At 42.7% G+C, this 18,180-nt stretch overlaps 1 protein-coding gene across 2 annotated transcripts in view; it reads right to left on the bottom strand.

Annotated features, from left to right (window-relative positions):
• The window catches only part of nphp4 (nephronophthisis 4), a 475,487-nt gene that overhangs the window by 109,408 nt on the left and 347,899 nt on the right, over positions 1–18,180 (bottom strand). For both annotated transcript variants that reach the window (XR_005945404.1, XM_041207356.1), the window contains exon 13: positions 8,726–8,917. Coding sequence is in view for 1 of the 2 variants with exons in the window: in XM_041207356.1 (XP_041063290.1) it covers positions 8,726–8,917 (192 nt within the window). In the remaining variant the exon portion in view is untranslated. The remainder of the gene's footprint in view (positions 1–8,725; positions 8,918–18,180) is intronic.

Raw genomic sequence — 18,180 nt, 5'->3', positions numbered from 1 at the left:
AGATGACTACTGAAGAAACTTCTGTTGAAAAGAATTTGTCTGTACTCCCAAGTGGTTTGTTCTTTGTTTGGATTGCTGCCCACAGAGGTGAACAATTGAAAAAAGGAATGGCTTTCAAGCAAAATTAAAGGCTACAATCCTAAATGGGGTGCAAGGACAGAATTGGAAAGGTTCAAAAACAGTTAGTGAAAACGACAGGACATGAAAAGACAAGATTCATGGTGTAGCCTGCATGGCCGACGGAACAAAATTAAAGCTTATATTAATTTTCACTTCATTCTCGTCATTTTATCATTAACGACCATAATTAAAACATAAAAGATACATAACTACAGCAACAACAATAACTTCCATTTATAGGGCACCTTTAACAAAGTAAAATGTCACAAGTTGCAAGAGGGTTACAGACAAATTTAACACAAGAACAGAGTAAATAGGAGTAGGAGTAAACCACACTCCAAAATCATGCTGAACCTCAGGCATTTTTGTGCATGTCCATGACCAAGATTGGATGGAGGAGGGTTGAGTGAAGTTATGGATCGATAATGTGTGGGATCGGCATCCTGGTGGCCTACATCAAGAATGTAGTTTATTAATGTAGAATATGTTCATATCCAATCTAACCAATGAGATCAAGAGATGCTCCTTCTCCTCAAAAAGTGAGAGAGGAGCTCTCAGGCACCCAAAGGGAGGAGGAGCACCAGCCAGACACCCCAGGGGCATCCACCCAGGACATTTCCAGGGTGCCTTGCTGCTCCAAATCCCCTCTGCCTACGACACCATCAATTCCAGCAGGCCAGGCCAAAGAGGGTATACCTGCCCCAGAGTAGGAGACTCTGAGCAGGCTTGGGCCATTCAGGCCTCGAGCCTCCGGAAGACGCCTGCCAAAGTTGTCTCAGATAACAGGACATAGTAGTCGACAGGCTGCCTTCATCTCTGCTGCAGGTGTTGGGGCTGCACGTGACAGTAGAGTTAGGGAAATTAAGAAGTTTTGAATGAAAAATGGTGGCACAAGTGTTCATTCATTCACGGTACAGAATCTTCACCATTGTAAATATATTTTGTTTTTATCCCTCTTCAAGTCTCAGGTATTGAATTGATGTGATGCAAGGTCCCGCGTTCATTCAAGTGTACAAATTGACCCCCCACCATCCCGCCAACAATCTCCCATTTCATTCCTCCGTTTCATTAAGTCTCACTCAATCTCATCACAGTGATTCGCCTTTAGGTTCACATCAGCGACATGAACAAAGGCAGTTTCTATATCAAAATGATGGCTGGACAAAACACATGTAACCCTTGCATCTTAGGCAGACATTGTGTGACCTGCTGAGAATTGTTTATCAAGGTTAGTGATTATTCTGTGCTGTAGCAAGATATGGATGTTACAAGTATTTGTCACGGCCAACTTTGGAGTATTTTTGCCCAAATGCACTTTGCAATGGCCTTTTTTTAATTACTGTGAGGTTTTGGTTAAAGTAGTGTTCTTTGTCAAGCACCATAACCTTTCATACCTCTGTAGACCGTGATTTCTTTCCTGTGTTTAAGACTGAATGTTATTCCTTTATTAGTCCCCACTCTCCCCATGCATGACACAGAGCGATGGAAGTTGATTCCAACCAGCGACATTTGAAATATGTGCTAGAGGGGAATTAGTGTGTGATGTCAGAGGTGTGTGCTCATTCTGAGGAACTCATCCATTTAGCTGTGAGAATCATAATTTGCTCCTGAATGCCTGCCTAGCAGTGCTTCACTGAATCCCCTTGAGGTCACAGAACACAAATCAATACGTAAATCATGGCATGACTGTGCACTCACTGACTTAAGGTTCTTTGAAATCATTGGCCTTTATGAGATGGATGATGTTGAAGACTGTCATGGCATGAAAGCAATGCTCTGACACATCTCCTGATGAGTTCTCAACAGTCTCAATGAAGAAAATAAGCTATCATTGACTGGTGCGTCAAAACTGTCTGGGCCACATCTTTCCCAGCAGCCAGAGCAAGGCAGGATGTAAACTTGGCACATTTCTGACAAAAGCAAGGGTTATCAGTGTTTGTCAATAATCATACAATTGGACTGCTGGAACACTCTTTGTGAGGACAATGCTAACTTAACTTCCAGTTTTGGGTGCATGCTGTTGTGTTACTGATCACTGCAGCCTGGTGTCCGATGGCATCTGGGGGCTTAGCATCAAGATGCAGCTTCTGCATTAATTGTATTTGAGAGCTGGTGTTTGGAGAGATGGTGCAGTCCAGATGAGCTCCCTTTTGAGACCATCCACTGACCACCCTAACCATTGACAAATGTTTTTTGTCTTGCTATGCCACTGTAAGGCATGCATGAGCGCATCTGTGTGTGCAGTAGCATTTCAGTCTCTTTGAGGACGTCATGCCCACTAACTTGTTGGTGCCATGCCTGAGAATCCTTTCAAGGAGTCACATAAGTCACATGTGATGCGAATAAAGGGAACCGGTGGGTGTACTGTACTTAGATTTCCAAAAGGTATTTGATAATGTGTCATATCAAAGATCATTGCAAAAAATAAAAAAATCATGGTATAAGGGATAACATATTGGCATGGATAGACAATTATTAACTAACAGGAAGTAGGGAGTTGGAATAAATGGGTCTTTTTCTGGTTGGCAGGATGTGACGAGTGGTGTGCCACAGGGATTGGTGCTGGGGCCTCAACTTTTTACAATTTATATAAATGACTTGGATGAAGGGAACAAAGGAATGGTTGCTAAATTTGCTGACAACACAAAGATAAGTAGGAAAGTAAATTGTGAAGAGGACGTAAGGAGGCTACAAAGTGACATAGATAGGATAAGTGAGTGGGCAAAGATCTGGCAAATGGAGTATTATGTGAGCAAATGTGAAATTGTCAATTTTGGCAGAAAGGATAAAAAAGCTTATCTAAATGGTGAGAGATTGCAGAGCTCTGAGATTCGAGGGATCTAGGTGTCCTAGCGCATGAATCACAAAAGCCAAATATGGAAGTACAGCAAGTAATTAGGAAAGGTAATAGAATGTCATCATTTATTGTGAGGGGACTTGATTACAAAAGTAGGGAGGTTATGCTGCAGTTGTACAGGGCACTGGTGAGACCACATCTGGAGCACTGTGTACAGTACTGGTGGTCTCTTTATTTAAGGAAAGATGTAAATGCATTGGAAGCAGTTCAGAGAAGGTTTACTAGGCTAATACCTCGAATGGGCAGGTTACCTAATGAGGAAAGGTTGGACAGGTTAGAGTTGTATCCACTGGAGCTTAGAAGACTAAGAGGCGATTTGATTGAAACATAGAAGATCCTGAGGGGTCTTGGCAGGGTTCATATGGAAAGGATGTTTCCTCTTGTGAGAGAATATAGAACTAGTAATCACTGTTTAAAAATAAGGGATCACTCCTTTAAGACAGAGATGAGGAGAAATTTTTTCTCTCAGAGCATCATGAGTCTTTGGGACTCTTTTCCCCAAGAGGCAGTGGAAGCAGAGCCTTTGAATATTTTTAAGGCAGAGCTACATAGATTTTTGATTAATAAATGGGTGATAGGTTATCTAGGGGTAGGCAGGAATATGAGGTTCAGGTTACAATCAGATCAGCAATGATCTTATTGAATGGTGGAGCTGGCTCGAGGGGCCGAGTGGCCTACACTTGCTCTAATTCCTACTATGTGTGGTTGGGGGCTTGAGGATGTGTGCTTGCGTAGTGCTTTTCCCATTCGGCAGTGGCCACATGGTCCTTAGGCTACTGCGCCTTCCAAGGATGACCTCATCATTAGGGTTGAAGGTGAATTATGCTTACTCAGTGATCATTGTGAGATTGTTGACCCTTTATGGCATGTTGAAGACAACAGTGAAGGTGTTGTAATGTTCCCTGAATCGAGGTGTGGAGAACTGCACTCGTAGCAACTTGTCTTAATCTTATTCCTCCTGGAAACTTGCGGCTATGAGGTTGTCATGGGATGTCTTCCACATCATGCCCTGCAATGGCATCCTCAAGTGGCTCGTCTGAATCCCTGTCCTCTTCAGAGCCATCTCTTTCAAATGTCCTCCTCAGCTAAGTAGTCGTCTAGCTCCTCCATGTCTCCCTGTGGCAAAACATCCCCAATTTGCAGTGCAAGGGTGTGCAGAGTGCAGTAAAAACAGTGATGCGGGACACCTCCTTTGGTGAGCATTGGAGAGCCCTGCCTGATCAGTCCAAACATCAGAACCACATCTTTAAGAGACGAATAGTCTGCTCTATTAGGAGCCCTGTGGCTGAATGTGCAGCATTGTTTCTCTCCTCAGCTGCACTCTGTGGACGATGAATGGCTTTCATTAGCCACATCTTTAGGGGGCAGCCCTTATCAGAGAGGAGCCAACTCTCTAAGCGCCATGCTCCCTCAAAACAAAAACAGAATTACCTGGAAAAACTCAGCAGGTCTGGCAGCAACAGTGGAGAAGAAAAGAGTTGACGTTTTGAGTCCTCATGACCCTTCAACAGAACTAGGTGAATCCAAGGAGAGGGGTGAAATATAAGCTGGTTTAAAGTGGTGGTGGTGGTGGTGGTGGGGTGGGGTGGGGAGGGGCGCGGTTGTGGGGGGGGGTGGTGGTTGTAGGGACAAGCAAGCAGTGATAGGAGCAGATCAAAAGATGTCACAGACAAAAGAACAAAAGAACACAGAGGTGTTGAAGTTGGTGATATTATCTAAACAAATGTGCTAATTAAGAATGGATGGTAGGGCACTCGAGGTACAGCTCTAGTGGGGGTGGGCGAAGCATAAAAGATTTAAAAATAATGGAAATAGGTGAGAAAAGAAAAATCTATATAAATTATTGGAGAAAACAAAAGGAAGGGGGAAGAAACAGAAAGGGGGTGGGGATGGAGGAGGGAGCTCAAGACCTAAAGTTGTTGAATTCAATATTCAGTCCAGAAGGCTGTAAAGTGCCTAGTCGGAAGATGAGGTGCTGTTCCTCCAGTTTGCGATGGGCTTCACTGGAACAATGCAGCAAGCCAAGGATAGACATGTGGGCAAGAGGGCAAGGTGCAGTGTTAAAATGGCAAGCGACAGGGAGGTTTGGGTCATTCTTGCGGACAGACTGCAGGTGTTCTGCAAGGCGGTTGCCCAGTTTACGTTTGGTCTCTCCAACGTAGAGGAGACCTCAAATGCTGGATCTGCTTTCTGTGATCACAAATCAGCTGGACATTCACAGGGTGAAATCCTTTTCTATTAATCAATCTCACAGGCTGCTGTTCTCAAGGCAAACAGTAGCGCCCTGCATTTGCCGAGAGCCTGAGATCGCAGCAACTCCCATAGCTCTGGCAGCCTGGCTTGCTTCAACCATGCGGAAATGCATGTAATGGTGAGTTTTAGTGAAAAGGGCATCAGTCACCTCCCTTATGCGTTTGTGCGTGACTGATTGTGAGATTCCGTATAGGTCACCAGTGGAGTCCTAGAAGCAACCACAGGTAAAAACATTCAGTGCAGCAGTAACCTTCAGAGCAACAGGCATTGGATGCCCTCCAAGTCCATGCAGTATCAGTTCCTCATGAAGAATGCAGCAAATACCACCATCCCCAGACAAGCAGTGGCATCCACAGCACTATGCTTTGCTCATCTCCATGAATAAGCTGCATCTTCTGTAGACCCTCGGTCGCACCAAATGTCTTTGTGGATTTGGCCTCCTCTCGACAACATCTGGGACTTTCTAGGGCTACGCTGGCTCTTGATCCTCAGGGTGACGGTCTTCTCTGAACTGTGCCAAACGGTGACGGGTGCCCCTTCTCCGCCTTCTAATCAAAGCTATCAAGAAGGCAGCTTTGCCTGCAGCCTGCATTCTCCACTCCTCCTGGTTTGTGTGAACGGATATAATTGAGCAAGCAATGGTAGTTCCTGTGGAATGGTCTCCCTCCATATACAAGTCAGCTATGCAGTCTCCAGCCCTTGACTTTCCCTTTGCCTGCACATCAAATACCAAGGCCACCCCTTGCAGGATGATATCGTCCTGGAGGGCAACGAGTGCCTGAGCATTCCTCTCAGATGTAAATACGCATTCACAACAACAGTCTTCATTAGGGTCAAAAGACCCAGGTCTGAGGATCCACAGTCCGCCTTGCATTGGTTGTCCTAAACAATAGTTATGGATTCTCAGTAACTACACTTATGTCCTGACTGCAAGCATGGTGCCTTGAATGCCATGACCAGTGCACTGGGAGGCTTGAAGGGCCCATGGTGCCTCTGTGCAGCAGACTGGCCACTGATTCTTGGACACTGCACCCATTCTGACATGCCTCTGTAAGGATCAGATCCAATTAAGACCATATGCACTGCAGCTCCCAAACATAATGGATTGTCAACTGAATGTGAACCATTAATAAAGGAGCCAAGCTCATTCATTATGCATGAGATCCTCGAGTTCAGTACTCAGTTGAGACATGCTCTCCATAGTTTAAGCGAGACAGTTATAGGTGCCTTTCAATCGACCAAGATTGCTGTGCTGAACACCTCCCACACCCCGAACTGTTTTTCTATCTTGTTCCAGGAACTGCGTTATTGCAAGGTGAGCTCGAAAACCTCCCCCTGTTACACTTGAACCCATCATTATTTATATTGATATTCCTATCCTCCTGACTTTCCAGACCCCCCCCAATAAGACTATCCAATATCCCCCATGACTTTTCAGCTACTGACTTACAGGATGCAGATGCCTTCCCTAACCATGACTGTGCCATCTGCCTCACAGTACCATGACTCAAAACCCCAGGAGCAAAAGCCTTGGGTGACTGACCATACCCTGCACACCATGCTGTGCACAACTGTCATTGCCCAAAGAGGCAATCCCCCACTCAAGATCAGAACCAAGACATGTATGCTTTGCAGAGCCTTTTAACATAGCCTGTAAGATTTGATCAGATCTGAAGAATTCCCTCGGACAATCTCTTCAATATATCTCTGACAGCGTGTCCTCAGCCCCAGGAAAATCTCTGACTTTTCTTTGGACAGTCTTATAAGTCTTTTCCCAGGACTGACTTTCACTACTCTATTCTGTTCCTTGACCATCCCCTAGTCCTGCCTCTGTCTCCCCTCTCTCACTGGTACTGCCTCCAGTGCCCAGCCTAGGCACACCTTGTGATACAAGCACCCAAAATCTTGCAGCAACACTCTTGAAGGAAGGTGAAAGCAGCATCTATGTACCTCGGAGTTATTGACAAAGTGAAGCTTGGCAGGTGCACGCCACTTATATACAGTCGGGAAACAGGTCTTTTTAATTATCCGCTGGTGGGGCACTTAACTTGGAGGGGGAATATAATTCTGGTGAATTGGCTTTTAATGAGCATTCATGAGATGCAAACGAATACAAAAATGGCTCTTGGCAATGATCAGCAGGAAACTTAATCAACCTTTATCCCGTCATCAAAGTCGGGAGGACAAAATTCCAGACAAATTACCCGCTGGCGGAAAACTGGCTTTTTCCATCATGCCAAATTTAGTGACCCCACCCACCACGGTTTCTGCTGCTGGTGGGAGTAGAAAATTCCACCCTCTTGATTTGACAGTTTTAAAATGCTGTTATCATGGTTAAAGGTATCTTTGCACAATTAATTTATTCAATATAAATAACCGGTGTTACGTTTTAATTTCACATTACAAGATGGGAACCACCCACACCGGCAGTTCACATTTTATACTCAGTGTATAAGTCAACTCCCATTTTTGGAAGGACTCTTGGTACACCGCAAGCTGCAGTATATTGGATTTATCTTGTAGCAGCTTGAAATTTATCAGTTCCATTCATATTCCTTTAAGTTGATGAGGGCAAAAAATTTTCTGTTGTAAATTATGGCATAAAATGAAAAAGTTTAAGCAGTATATGAAATGGAGACTGTATGTGAGTTGCATTATATAAGGTATATATAATGAAGAAAAGGAATGTGATGATTAAACACTGTATAGGAATGTGAAAAATATGTTGGTTAAGACAACGGAGAACATAAATGTTGAATTCTCATTCATGCTTTAGCCTCCATAGAATGAAATGTGGGCATATACCTTTTGCTTAACAAGCTGTGGCTCATTTCTCTGAAAAAGAGAAAGGCTGACAGTTGACCTGATAGAGATCTTTTAAGATTTCTGAAGCGTTTGATAGAACAGGTACAGAGAAGATGCTTCCACATATGGAGAAGACTAAGTATAAGATAGATATTAATAAATCCAATAGGGAATTCAGGAGAAACTTCTTTACCCAGAGAGCGGTTAGAATATGGAACTTGCTACCACAAGGAGCAGTTGAGGTGAATAGCATAGATGTATTCAAGGAGAAGCTATATAAATCCAGACAAGGGAAAAAGGAATAAATGATTATGCTGACAGGGTCAGATAATGACAGAGGCCATTTTGAGCAAACAGCCTGTTTCTGTCCTTTACATGCTCTGTAATTCTATGTAACATTGACCCACGTAAGTTAGATTTCCAAAAACCTGCAACTATAGTGTTACTCATACTTTGTACCAAACCAAAAGGAATATCAATGGTCTCATGAACTATTAAAAATAAATCTTTGAAAGTGCACTGTCTTCCTGCCACACTCAACATTTCTTTTTCATTGATACTTAAAGGCTTTGCAGAAATTCCGAAGAACATGTTTGGTACATGTGCAATTGGAAGTTTGTTCTAAGTCAACACACATCAGCTACTCAAGATAATGATTACTTAGAGCCCAGACATTCCATTGCTCCTTACCTGCTGAAAGCCAGAAATTGCAGAATTATCTCATTGCACTGAAGATGGTCTGCTTTCTCCCTCTGCAGATTAAAGTTTGAAAGCTCATCAGGGTCAATCACTGTTGCCAGCTCGTTGTTATCATCTAGGATCTCAGGGAAGCCAACACCATGCATCTGCGCTAAAGCTGCTCTTGAAGTCACAGTGGTAGTCCTAGGAATCAAACACAATAATCATTAAAAACAAAGTTGGCTGTAATTCAGGAAATGTTAGAAGCAATACACCTACTGCACTACTACTTGGTTTAAATCCATCTCAGCCAGATGAGCAAAGTTGACCTTTTAAGCATCCTCAGTGCAATTGGTTCATGGATGAAGAATTCATGGGCCGCAACTTCTGAAGAATGGCAATCACTGTTGAATTGTCATTCCGCTCCTATTTTTTTTACCTTGCACTGGAGCTCTGCATTTCTGGCCCGGACTTCCAAACTGAGCCTCTTCAGAAATGCAGAGTGTACTAGGAGTCCTTCCTCATCGTGCAGGATTGTCAGAGGAAGCCAAGCCATGCCCCCTTTTTACAGCACTAGCTGCTGTGTTTTGGTAAGTGTTCATTCACTAACACAGTGAAAAGCTTTTGGACATTTAAATAGCTTTTCACTGTGTTAATGAATGAGTGTGAGTGAGGTAAGGGTACCAGCCGGGTAGGGTGGCAGGGTGGGTAAAGTGGCAGGGAAGGTTGGGTGGGTAGGGTGATGAGGTCAGGTCAGGTCAAGGTCGGTGGGGAGTCAGAGGATCGGGGGGAGTTAGTTCTGAAGAGTCGTACAGTAGTTAGACCCTGTGGGAATTCTGGAACACAACTGAACAATTCAAACATTCATACCATAGTAGAGGTTCAACAAGATGATATTTCTGTAGGACAAAATAGCAGGAGAATTTTAGAGAAACAGAATCTGGACATGGCTGATTTCTCAGATCTGAAGAATTCTGAAGGTGTCAGCCCCAATGTAAATCATGTGAACATCAATCCTAAACAAGCTTCAGTAGCAAACACACCTCAAAGGGGTTACATAGATATCAGACTCAATGAGAGTCCCACAATATTCATGTGCCAAGAGAGCCCCATGGAATCCAAACTCCTGAAGATCACCCTAATGGTGAAACACAAGGGTCAGGACTAGGAGTCAGAAGGTCAGGGAGTCAGAGGGTCGGGGCAAAGTTGGTGGGTTAAGGGCTGAGTCGAAGGGTCGGGGGTAGTGTCAAAGGGTCAGAGGGCAGAGTTGGAGGGTCTTGGTGGAAACCAGAGGGTCGGAGGTTCAGCGCAGGAATCGGAAAGTCAGAGCAGGCGTTGGAGGGTCAGGGCAGGAGCCGAAGAATTGGTGGAGTCGGAGAATCAAGCGGGAGTCAGAGGGTCAGGCAGGAGTTAGAGGGTCAGGGTGGGTGTCAGGCTGGGTCGGTGGGGTGGGTGGTGTGGAGTTGGAGGGTCAGTGAATTTTTATATAATGGGTAGAACCTCTCTGCCATGCACAGCCCATTCAGTGCCACTTCAAACTGCATTTTTGCACATAAGCTTACAGCCAACCCTTTCCCTGCCTCTACTGAGCCACTGGTCTGATTCCCTACAGCTGCTAATATCCACTCGCCTTGCTAAAAATTAGCAAATTTACCATGGATAGGCTCTTGATGAGTGCACAACAATGTTAAGTGCCTTATTAATAGGAGAGGACTGGCTCCAAAGCCTGCTGACTCCATCTTCATGAGAGCAGCGAAGGGCAGAAACCAGGCCCCTTGGTGGCCATTCTTTCTGCTTTCCTGTCTCCATTCCCATCTTATCAGGGCCAGGAAAATCTGGCCCCGAGTCTCACACAGGTGCCCAATTTTAACTTTGTGTAAATGAATGGATTTTGAGTGAGTTAAAATTTCACCCCTATTGATTTCAACAAATTGGAGATATTTTCAGGCCATTTCTCTGAATGAGTCAAAGTTCTCCAAAACGGCGCATATCCGCATTACCCAATTCTTGTCATGCATTCATTACAAAAGCAACCCTTACTTATCAATTGTTTTTCCAAGAAATAATTATGAGGAAATTATAAATTTTATATATCTCTTTGAAGTGCTTGCCATTGATTGGCCATTAAAGACTTGATTTTGTGATCGTGGTCAAGAGAATAGTCTGTATGCACAAATCTATTATTTGCAAGCATTGTAGAAATCTAATTCGCAAATTAAGGTTATTTGGATTAGGACAGGTTGGTCATTTTGTTTACCTGCATTATTGTGGTCTCAATTAATTCCTGAAAATAGAACTATATATGGGGTCTGAAATTCAATGGCGCTGTTCGTATTTTCAGGCACAAAATGGCACCAAAGCATCCAATATGGCAGGTGGCATATACACACTCATTGCTCCCCAGAACTACTCTGCCCGCCGTATTGGTAAAGGCAGGAAAAGTGGCATACAGGGCCTGCACCCGAAACAGGTGCTGGGAACTTTGCATATACAAATAGCAGGCCTGTTTGAAGCTTACTTTGTAAAACTGGGCTGCCCTAAAACAGCCAGTGTTGGGACAACTGTATTCAAGTAAATATGATCACTTAGGGATGTCTGCAAACAAAAGGATAAGTTTAAAAAAAGTACTTACCTAAATGTGGAGCCAGGAGATGCAGAAACTCTCAACCCCGTGTCACATTAAAACAATACAGGCTGAAGGTGGTCACTGTTTGCTCTTCTCCTGATTGCCTCTGCCATCTACCAGTCAGTCTTCCTCCCTCTCCTGATCACTGCACCACCCATCCGCCCAACTCTTCCTGGTCACTAGCTCCTCCTGATCACTCCCCCTCTTGCCTGATTACTTTCCTCCCTTTCCCAGGTCCTGTCTGAAGGTCTCTGATGGCATGTGGAAAGATAGTGAAGAAACTGGGGAAGGTGAGGGTTTGGGCCTGGGCTTCAGCTTAGTAAATATGCCAATATATCTATCATAAATATCACTGCTTCCAACTCTTTCTTCTATGGTCATTGATGGTACATCAAGGGTCACAAGAAAATTGGGCAAACTCCTCAGTACACAGCTTGCAATTTCTGCGGCTCACAATGCACAGAAGCACAAAGTGAGGCCATTCAGCCCATGAATTCAAACAGAAGAATGCTCGTTTTATGCTGTAATTATATACGTTGAAAAAAAATCACATTCTCAGAGTGAACATTTTTAGGTTGCGCATTGACACAGTTCGCCAGCAAGTCTTTAATTACAGAGAAACAGGTATTCTCTTTGTTTTTTGAAAAATAAATTTTCCTTTTAATCTTTTTAGGGAGGTTTTTCACATTCCCAAAAAAAAGTTAAGTGAAATTTCATAATATCTAAATATAGCTTTAATAACTATATTATCTAACTATGCCTGGTGATTTTCCAAGGGATGACATTTCTGTGGTCCCTGCAGCTCAGGAATCATTGTATGCCATAGCATAGTAAATCATCCCCATCATTCAAGCATTCAATCCCTTTCTGGCCAGATATATATCCCCCTCCTTTTAAAGAAGTTAATCGGCACTGCACTAATTGCTGTTGATGGAAGTACGTTAAACATATCCACTGCTTTGTCAGAAAATCACCTGTCTAATCTCTAGTCTTGCTCTCACCGTCCAATTCGTATAGCTGATAATACATGTATATCATTCATGCCTCTCAGGGGTCTTAAAGGCCTGAATCATGACCCTGATCAATCTTTCCATTTGGTGCACTCTACATCCTGCGATCCTCTAACTGCTTTATATTGCTGCATTTAATTGAAATTCGAGAGACCAGTGTTTGTGAACTGGCTGTCTCCACTTACGTTGCTAAATCCTTATCCTGGCAGCAGATTAGAGAAGAAATTTTTCCTTGAGTGCTTAAGGTTATTAAAAGAGTAAATAGGGTAGGTAGAAAGAAACTGTTCTCTCTGGTGAGGGTGTCCAGAACACGAGGCTATAAACTTAAAATTTGAGTTAGCCCATTCAGGGGTGATGTCAGGAATCATTTCTTCACACAAAGGGTAGTGGAAATCTGGAACTCTTTGCTCATAAAAGCTGGTGAGATTGGGAGTCAATTGAAAATTTCATAATTGGGATTGATAGATTTTTGTGAGGCAGGATTATCGAGAGCTGCAGAGCCAAGGTGGGTAGATTAAATTAAGATATAGATCATTGTCAGGAAAATATAATAATTTTCATAATGTGATTGGAATTTATTGCAGGATAGGAATTGTGTGTGTGTGTGTGTGTGTGTGTGTGTGTGGGGGGGGGGGGTGGTGGGGTGGAGGAGACAACTGGATTAAAGGCAACTGGTCTGAAGGCTTTGATGTATCAGAAGATAAGCTACGTTTATTTATTTCGTGTTTACTATTTTGTGTTTACTGTTGCCTTGACGGAGGTGTAACTGGGAGTTACATTAACTAGGGGAGCTAGGAGTTATCATAGTAGTAATTTGTAAACCTATGTATGTGCTTAAAATTATTTTTCTTATTAATAAAGGTTTAATTTAGTTTTGTAAGAAAGCTATAAGACTCACTGTCCTATTACTACTGAATTCAAAACATGCATCTTGAAGTAAATACAAATTGTAAAATAGTTGTGGTAATCATTTCAAGTTTCCCTCTGGGATTTGAACAACTCAGCATTTACCATCCACTGCGCCATAACAGCTTGAATTCAAAAGATGGGGTGAAATGTTTCACTCAGCCAGGAGAAGTTAAGAAACAGTCTGTTTATTTTTCCTAAAGGTTACTGGTAAATTGGTACTATGATAGATTTTATTATTAGAGAGGTAAAGTCCAAAGACATAGTGAAACAATAGGAATTTCCACTCAAAGGGGAAAATGTATACAAAGGAGAGAAGGCCGTGTGCAAGAGAAGGTATTCTAAGATCTAACAAGTGCGAAAAGCCTCCAGCCGCTGTGCCCAAATTGCTGCCTGCAAGAAATGAAATTAAGAAAACTCACCTTGAATATCCCTGTCCAGGGTATTATGTGTTGCTTTGCCTGGGTCTGTTAAAATCTATTTTGTGTTTACTGTTGCCTTGACGGAGGTGTAACTGGGAGTTAGATTAATTAGGGGAGCTAGGAGTTATCATAGTAGTAATTTGTAAACCTATGTATGTGCTTAAAATTATTTTTCTTATTAATAAAGGTTTAATTTAGTTTTGTAAGAAAGCTATAAGACTCACTGTCTTATTACTACTGAATTCAAAGCATGCATCTTGAAGTAAATACAAATTGTAAAATAGTTGTGGTAATCATTTCAAGTTTCCCTCTGGGATTTGAACAACTCAGCATTTACCATCCACTGCGCCATAACATCATCCATGATCTAACTGAATGCAGATGAGGTTTGAGGGGTTGAATGGCCTACACTTGTTCCTTTATATAAGAGCCAATGAGTCTGTAGCCCGAAAGACAGGAGGCAGATTTAGCAAAAAAATCACAGACGGCTAGGTCATAAGCTGCAGCCTCCCGAAGTCAAAATTAAAACGTTGGCAGGAAGTTGGCATTCTTCTCTAATACTTTGGAAAGCAATTAAAGTCTTTTCTGAGAGAAGGGGACAAATTTTCAGGGACACGGGGCCACATAAGAATTGGAATCTGAGTGGGGGTAGCAGAAATCAAGACAGATCTGTCAGGTTATGCTATAGCCCCCATCCTTTTTTCTGCATGCCAACATGTTCTAGTGACTTGGAGGGTGCCTGATATGGCATGTATATTATGTTGCTGTACAGATGCACATATTACATAATACATAATAATTCGTATCATTGTCACTCTAGTAAAGCTGGACGCAAGGAACGTCTGTGCATCACCGGCACCTAAGCTGCTTGAGGTGTTGGAGAATTTAAAATTTATACTGTCAGGGTTGCTCTGGGGGAATTATTCACAGAATGAATGATGACATTAGGCTGTTTAGAAATAGGGGCGTGTGTTTAATTTTTTTTTCAAATCTCCACTTGGTTTTTCAACACTGCAGCCTGACCCCACACCAATGTCCCTAACCCATCTGAAATGGCAAGGGCATAAACATCAATATGTAAATGACATGACCCCAAGATTCGGGACCAGATCGTGGTGTGACTATGGGGTCAACACAAGTATTACTTTTTCTCCAAAAATGTCTCTCCTGAATAATTGGCCTAAAGGTAACACAAAGAAACACCACACAAGGCTACAAGACCTGTTGTAACTTTTAATCATATGTCCTTGAGATACAAGCCTAATTGTGTACTTGGATGTAAATAGTGTCATGCTGGCTGGATACTTTGAGCAAATGAGAAGAAATTACTTGAAAGACTTGCATTTATGTAACAATTTATCACTTTCTCAGAAATATTTCAAAGCACTTCGTATAACAGTTTCTTGGAATGGTACTGCCTGCACATTGTCACAATGAAATCCCTTTATAATGGGCACTTCATCAAGTTCACATTTCATGTTTCTTGCTCCACTCCAATTTAAATTGTGCACATTAAAGTTCACCTGTCATTAATTAACCCATCCACATAACTAGTTGAGAGACTTTTGACTGCTATGAACCACTCTTGAACTCATCACCAGGTCACATAGCTTGGTGGCAGCAGTCAATATTAGAATTAGCTTCCTACTAATTATTTATAAATATCGCAAACGGCAGGGGACTCAGAAAAGACCGCGATGGAATTCCACTAATCCATGTCTATCCCCAACAGAGTTTCTTCCATTTACCATCTTTTGCTTTCTCCAGCCAAACCACTTTTCAATCCAGCAAGTCAATTCGCCATTCACTTCCTGAGCCTTAATCTTCTTGAAAAGACTTAAACATGAAACTTTAATTAAGTGCTTTCTTAAAACAAATTCAGTTGCTGTTTCATAATGTTATCAAGAAAATGGCTCTATTGCATCTAAATCAGTCTTGCTCTTCCCTATGACTGTTTTAATGAAGTTTTACTTATTTTATGAGTGATTTGAAGATAGCCAGTCAATTTTCTTGAAGCTGTTTATTAAGAATTATTTACAAAGACTTCATGGTAATTACATTGTTCTATGGACACAGACTATACTGTGTCTTGCCCTCTTGGAGCTCCTTCGTCATCTGACCTTAATGTCATGCTTACCTTATTATTAACATCATTGGCCAGGATTTCCTGGTCGGTGAGCAGGGAGCGGGGCCTGCTCGCCCATGGGTAAAATGACACGGGATGACATCGGGCAGAACTCCCGACGTTACCCCGCCCCATTTCAATTTTCAGGTCAGCGGGGGCTCAGCCAAATCAGCTGTGTGCCCGCCGACCTGTCAATGGCCTATTGAGGCCATTGACAAAGTAATTAATATAATTAGTGTACCTGCCTGTCCATTAATGTTGTTGGGCAGGCCAGGAGCCCTGGCGGGCATTGGAAAAAGCATGAAACCTCATCCCACCCATGGATGGGGTTTCATGTATGTTTATAATTTTTTAATAAAGGTGAAACTGAAAGTGATGGACATGTCCCAACTCATGCACAGTGTCACATGAGGGGACATGTCAGGGAAATTTCTTTTTCTGCTTTCAATCTTTTTTTACTCTGAGGCAGCACTTAGCTTCAGGGAGATGAGTGCTCTCTTTCGTGCGCATTCTCGGCTCAGGGAATTCCCCACTGCCCGCACAGGGAGCACATAGCACTTCCTTGCGGGCATCATGCTGGGCGGGTCTTAATTGGCCTGCCCACATAAAATGGCGGCGCACCCCCAATTGGGGGCTCCAATCGGAGGCGTGCCTCCATGCACCCAGTCTTGAACTCCCCCCCACCGACAGGGGGGAAATTCTGCCCATTGTCTCATTAACATAACCACTAACCCTTTACTCTATATCTCCCTGCCAAGTATAATTTCAAAACTGGTACATTATTTTGTTCAACTTTTTAAATTACATTCTCACCATCAGTTAACCTTATCTACTGTTTAATGTGTCCATCCAACTCCTACTCCCCACATCCCCCCCTCCCGCCCCTCAAGTCACTGTCACCAAAAGCTTAAATCCCCTATAATGTCCTCTGCTCTCTGGGAGGGTATATAGATTGTATGTGTTCCATTATCTTCTCCTTGGAAGGCAAACACATTGGTAGAGTCAGATTGCAGCTTCTTACAACAGCTGGTTCCTTGGCTGTGACTCTTACAATGACCTGAATGTAAAGCTATTTAAAACAATCAAGGAAAAACTGATTCAAGAGAGAAACCTTCAAGACTCGAACAATCACAACCCCTTGAAAAGAAAGACAACAAACCAATGTTCTCTCTGTAGTCTTCTTCTGCGTTGTACACTGGGGAAATGTGACAGCACTGGATAGCAAAAATGGAGCACTTTCATCTCCTATGAAAAACTTCACAACTGTATTATTCACTGCTGTTGTGATGACAAGAGAAGTATTCAATACCTGAGACATGAATGAATCAGGTAGATGAAAAGAAGAACAAAGAATATCCTGAAAACACTGCAGGATACGTGGACAGGAGGACTCCTTACTACTGTTAGGGTAAAAATTTCACTTTCTGGTAGGTATTGGGATCATTTCCATGCTTGCTTCAGCATGAGGCTGCTCCGCTGCAGGCAATAGGATCACAGGGTTAGTATGAGAACGTAGGATTGAAATAATCAACAATGGAATAAACCTGTAGACCAGGATCGATAGGAAGTTCCTGCATTGTACTCTTCATCTGTAGAAACTCTCTAATTCGGCCTCTGCTTCTTTACTAAAAGAAGATTTGAATGCATCCATGATTTGCTGGTGAAATCCAATCATGAGCTGCAGCTTACATTTGTACAAATTAATAAGCTCTGAACTTCCCCTATTGGTTTGATCCAATTTGGAGTAAGCATCTCATTCTCCCTTGCAAGCTTACTGCTGATTGCAGGCAATTTTTTATGCATGTCATCAGTGGGCTTGTTGGAATAAGTAGACAAATTCACTTCTTTTTACATTCTTCAATAAAGTGATCATTCTCCTCAAAAGAGACAACAAAGACTTCAGAGGCATTGGCATTGGCAAAGTAAAATCTAGGACCTCTCCCCCCCGACAGATCATCTGCATCTGCAATGGCTTCATTCTCTTGAATTCTGTTTGGAAAGAGCCAACCAAGGTCTAGAAGCACCTCTAACATATGGTCACCATCTTATTTAATGGATTCTGTTTCTGTCTCTTCCAGCCTGTCTGTAAAGTGAAGCAAGAGGTTTACAATCTCCTCCTATGGCCCAGTGGTTGGTGTCTGCATTAAAGATTGGCTCACTGCGTAACGAGTGGACTTCCATTTCTGCTGCAATGTTAGGGTTTTCCAGGCCTCAGACCACCTTTGGAAACTCATCCCTGAATATTGCTCCATTGTCTTCTATTGTCACATCATTGATTTTTTTGTAGAAGGCTAAGCCCTAAACACGCTAAGCAGAGAAGTTTGCTGGTTCTGTTTCATTAATTTCTTTATTTTCATGCCTAAAGGTTGAAGTGAACT

This window comes from Carcharodon carcharias, chromosome 15, assembly GCF_017639515.1.
Source record: "Carcharodon carcharias isolate sCarCar2 chromosome 15, sCarCar2.pri, whole genome shotgun sequence".
NCBI classification, from domain to species: Eukaryota; Metazoa; Chordata; class Chondrichthyes; order Lamniformes; family Lamnidae; genus Carcharodon; species Carcharodon carcharias.
The sequence above is the reverse complement of the archived record's forward strand: the minus strand, read 5'-3'. Positions and strand labels throughout refer to the sequence as shown.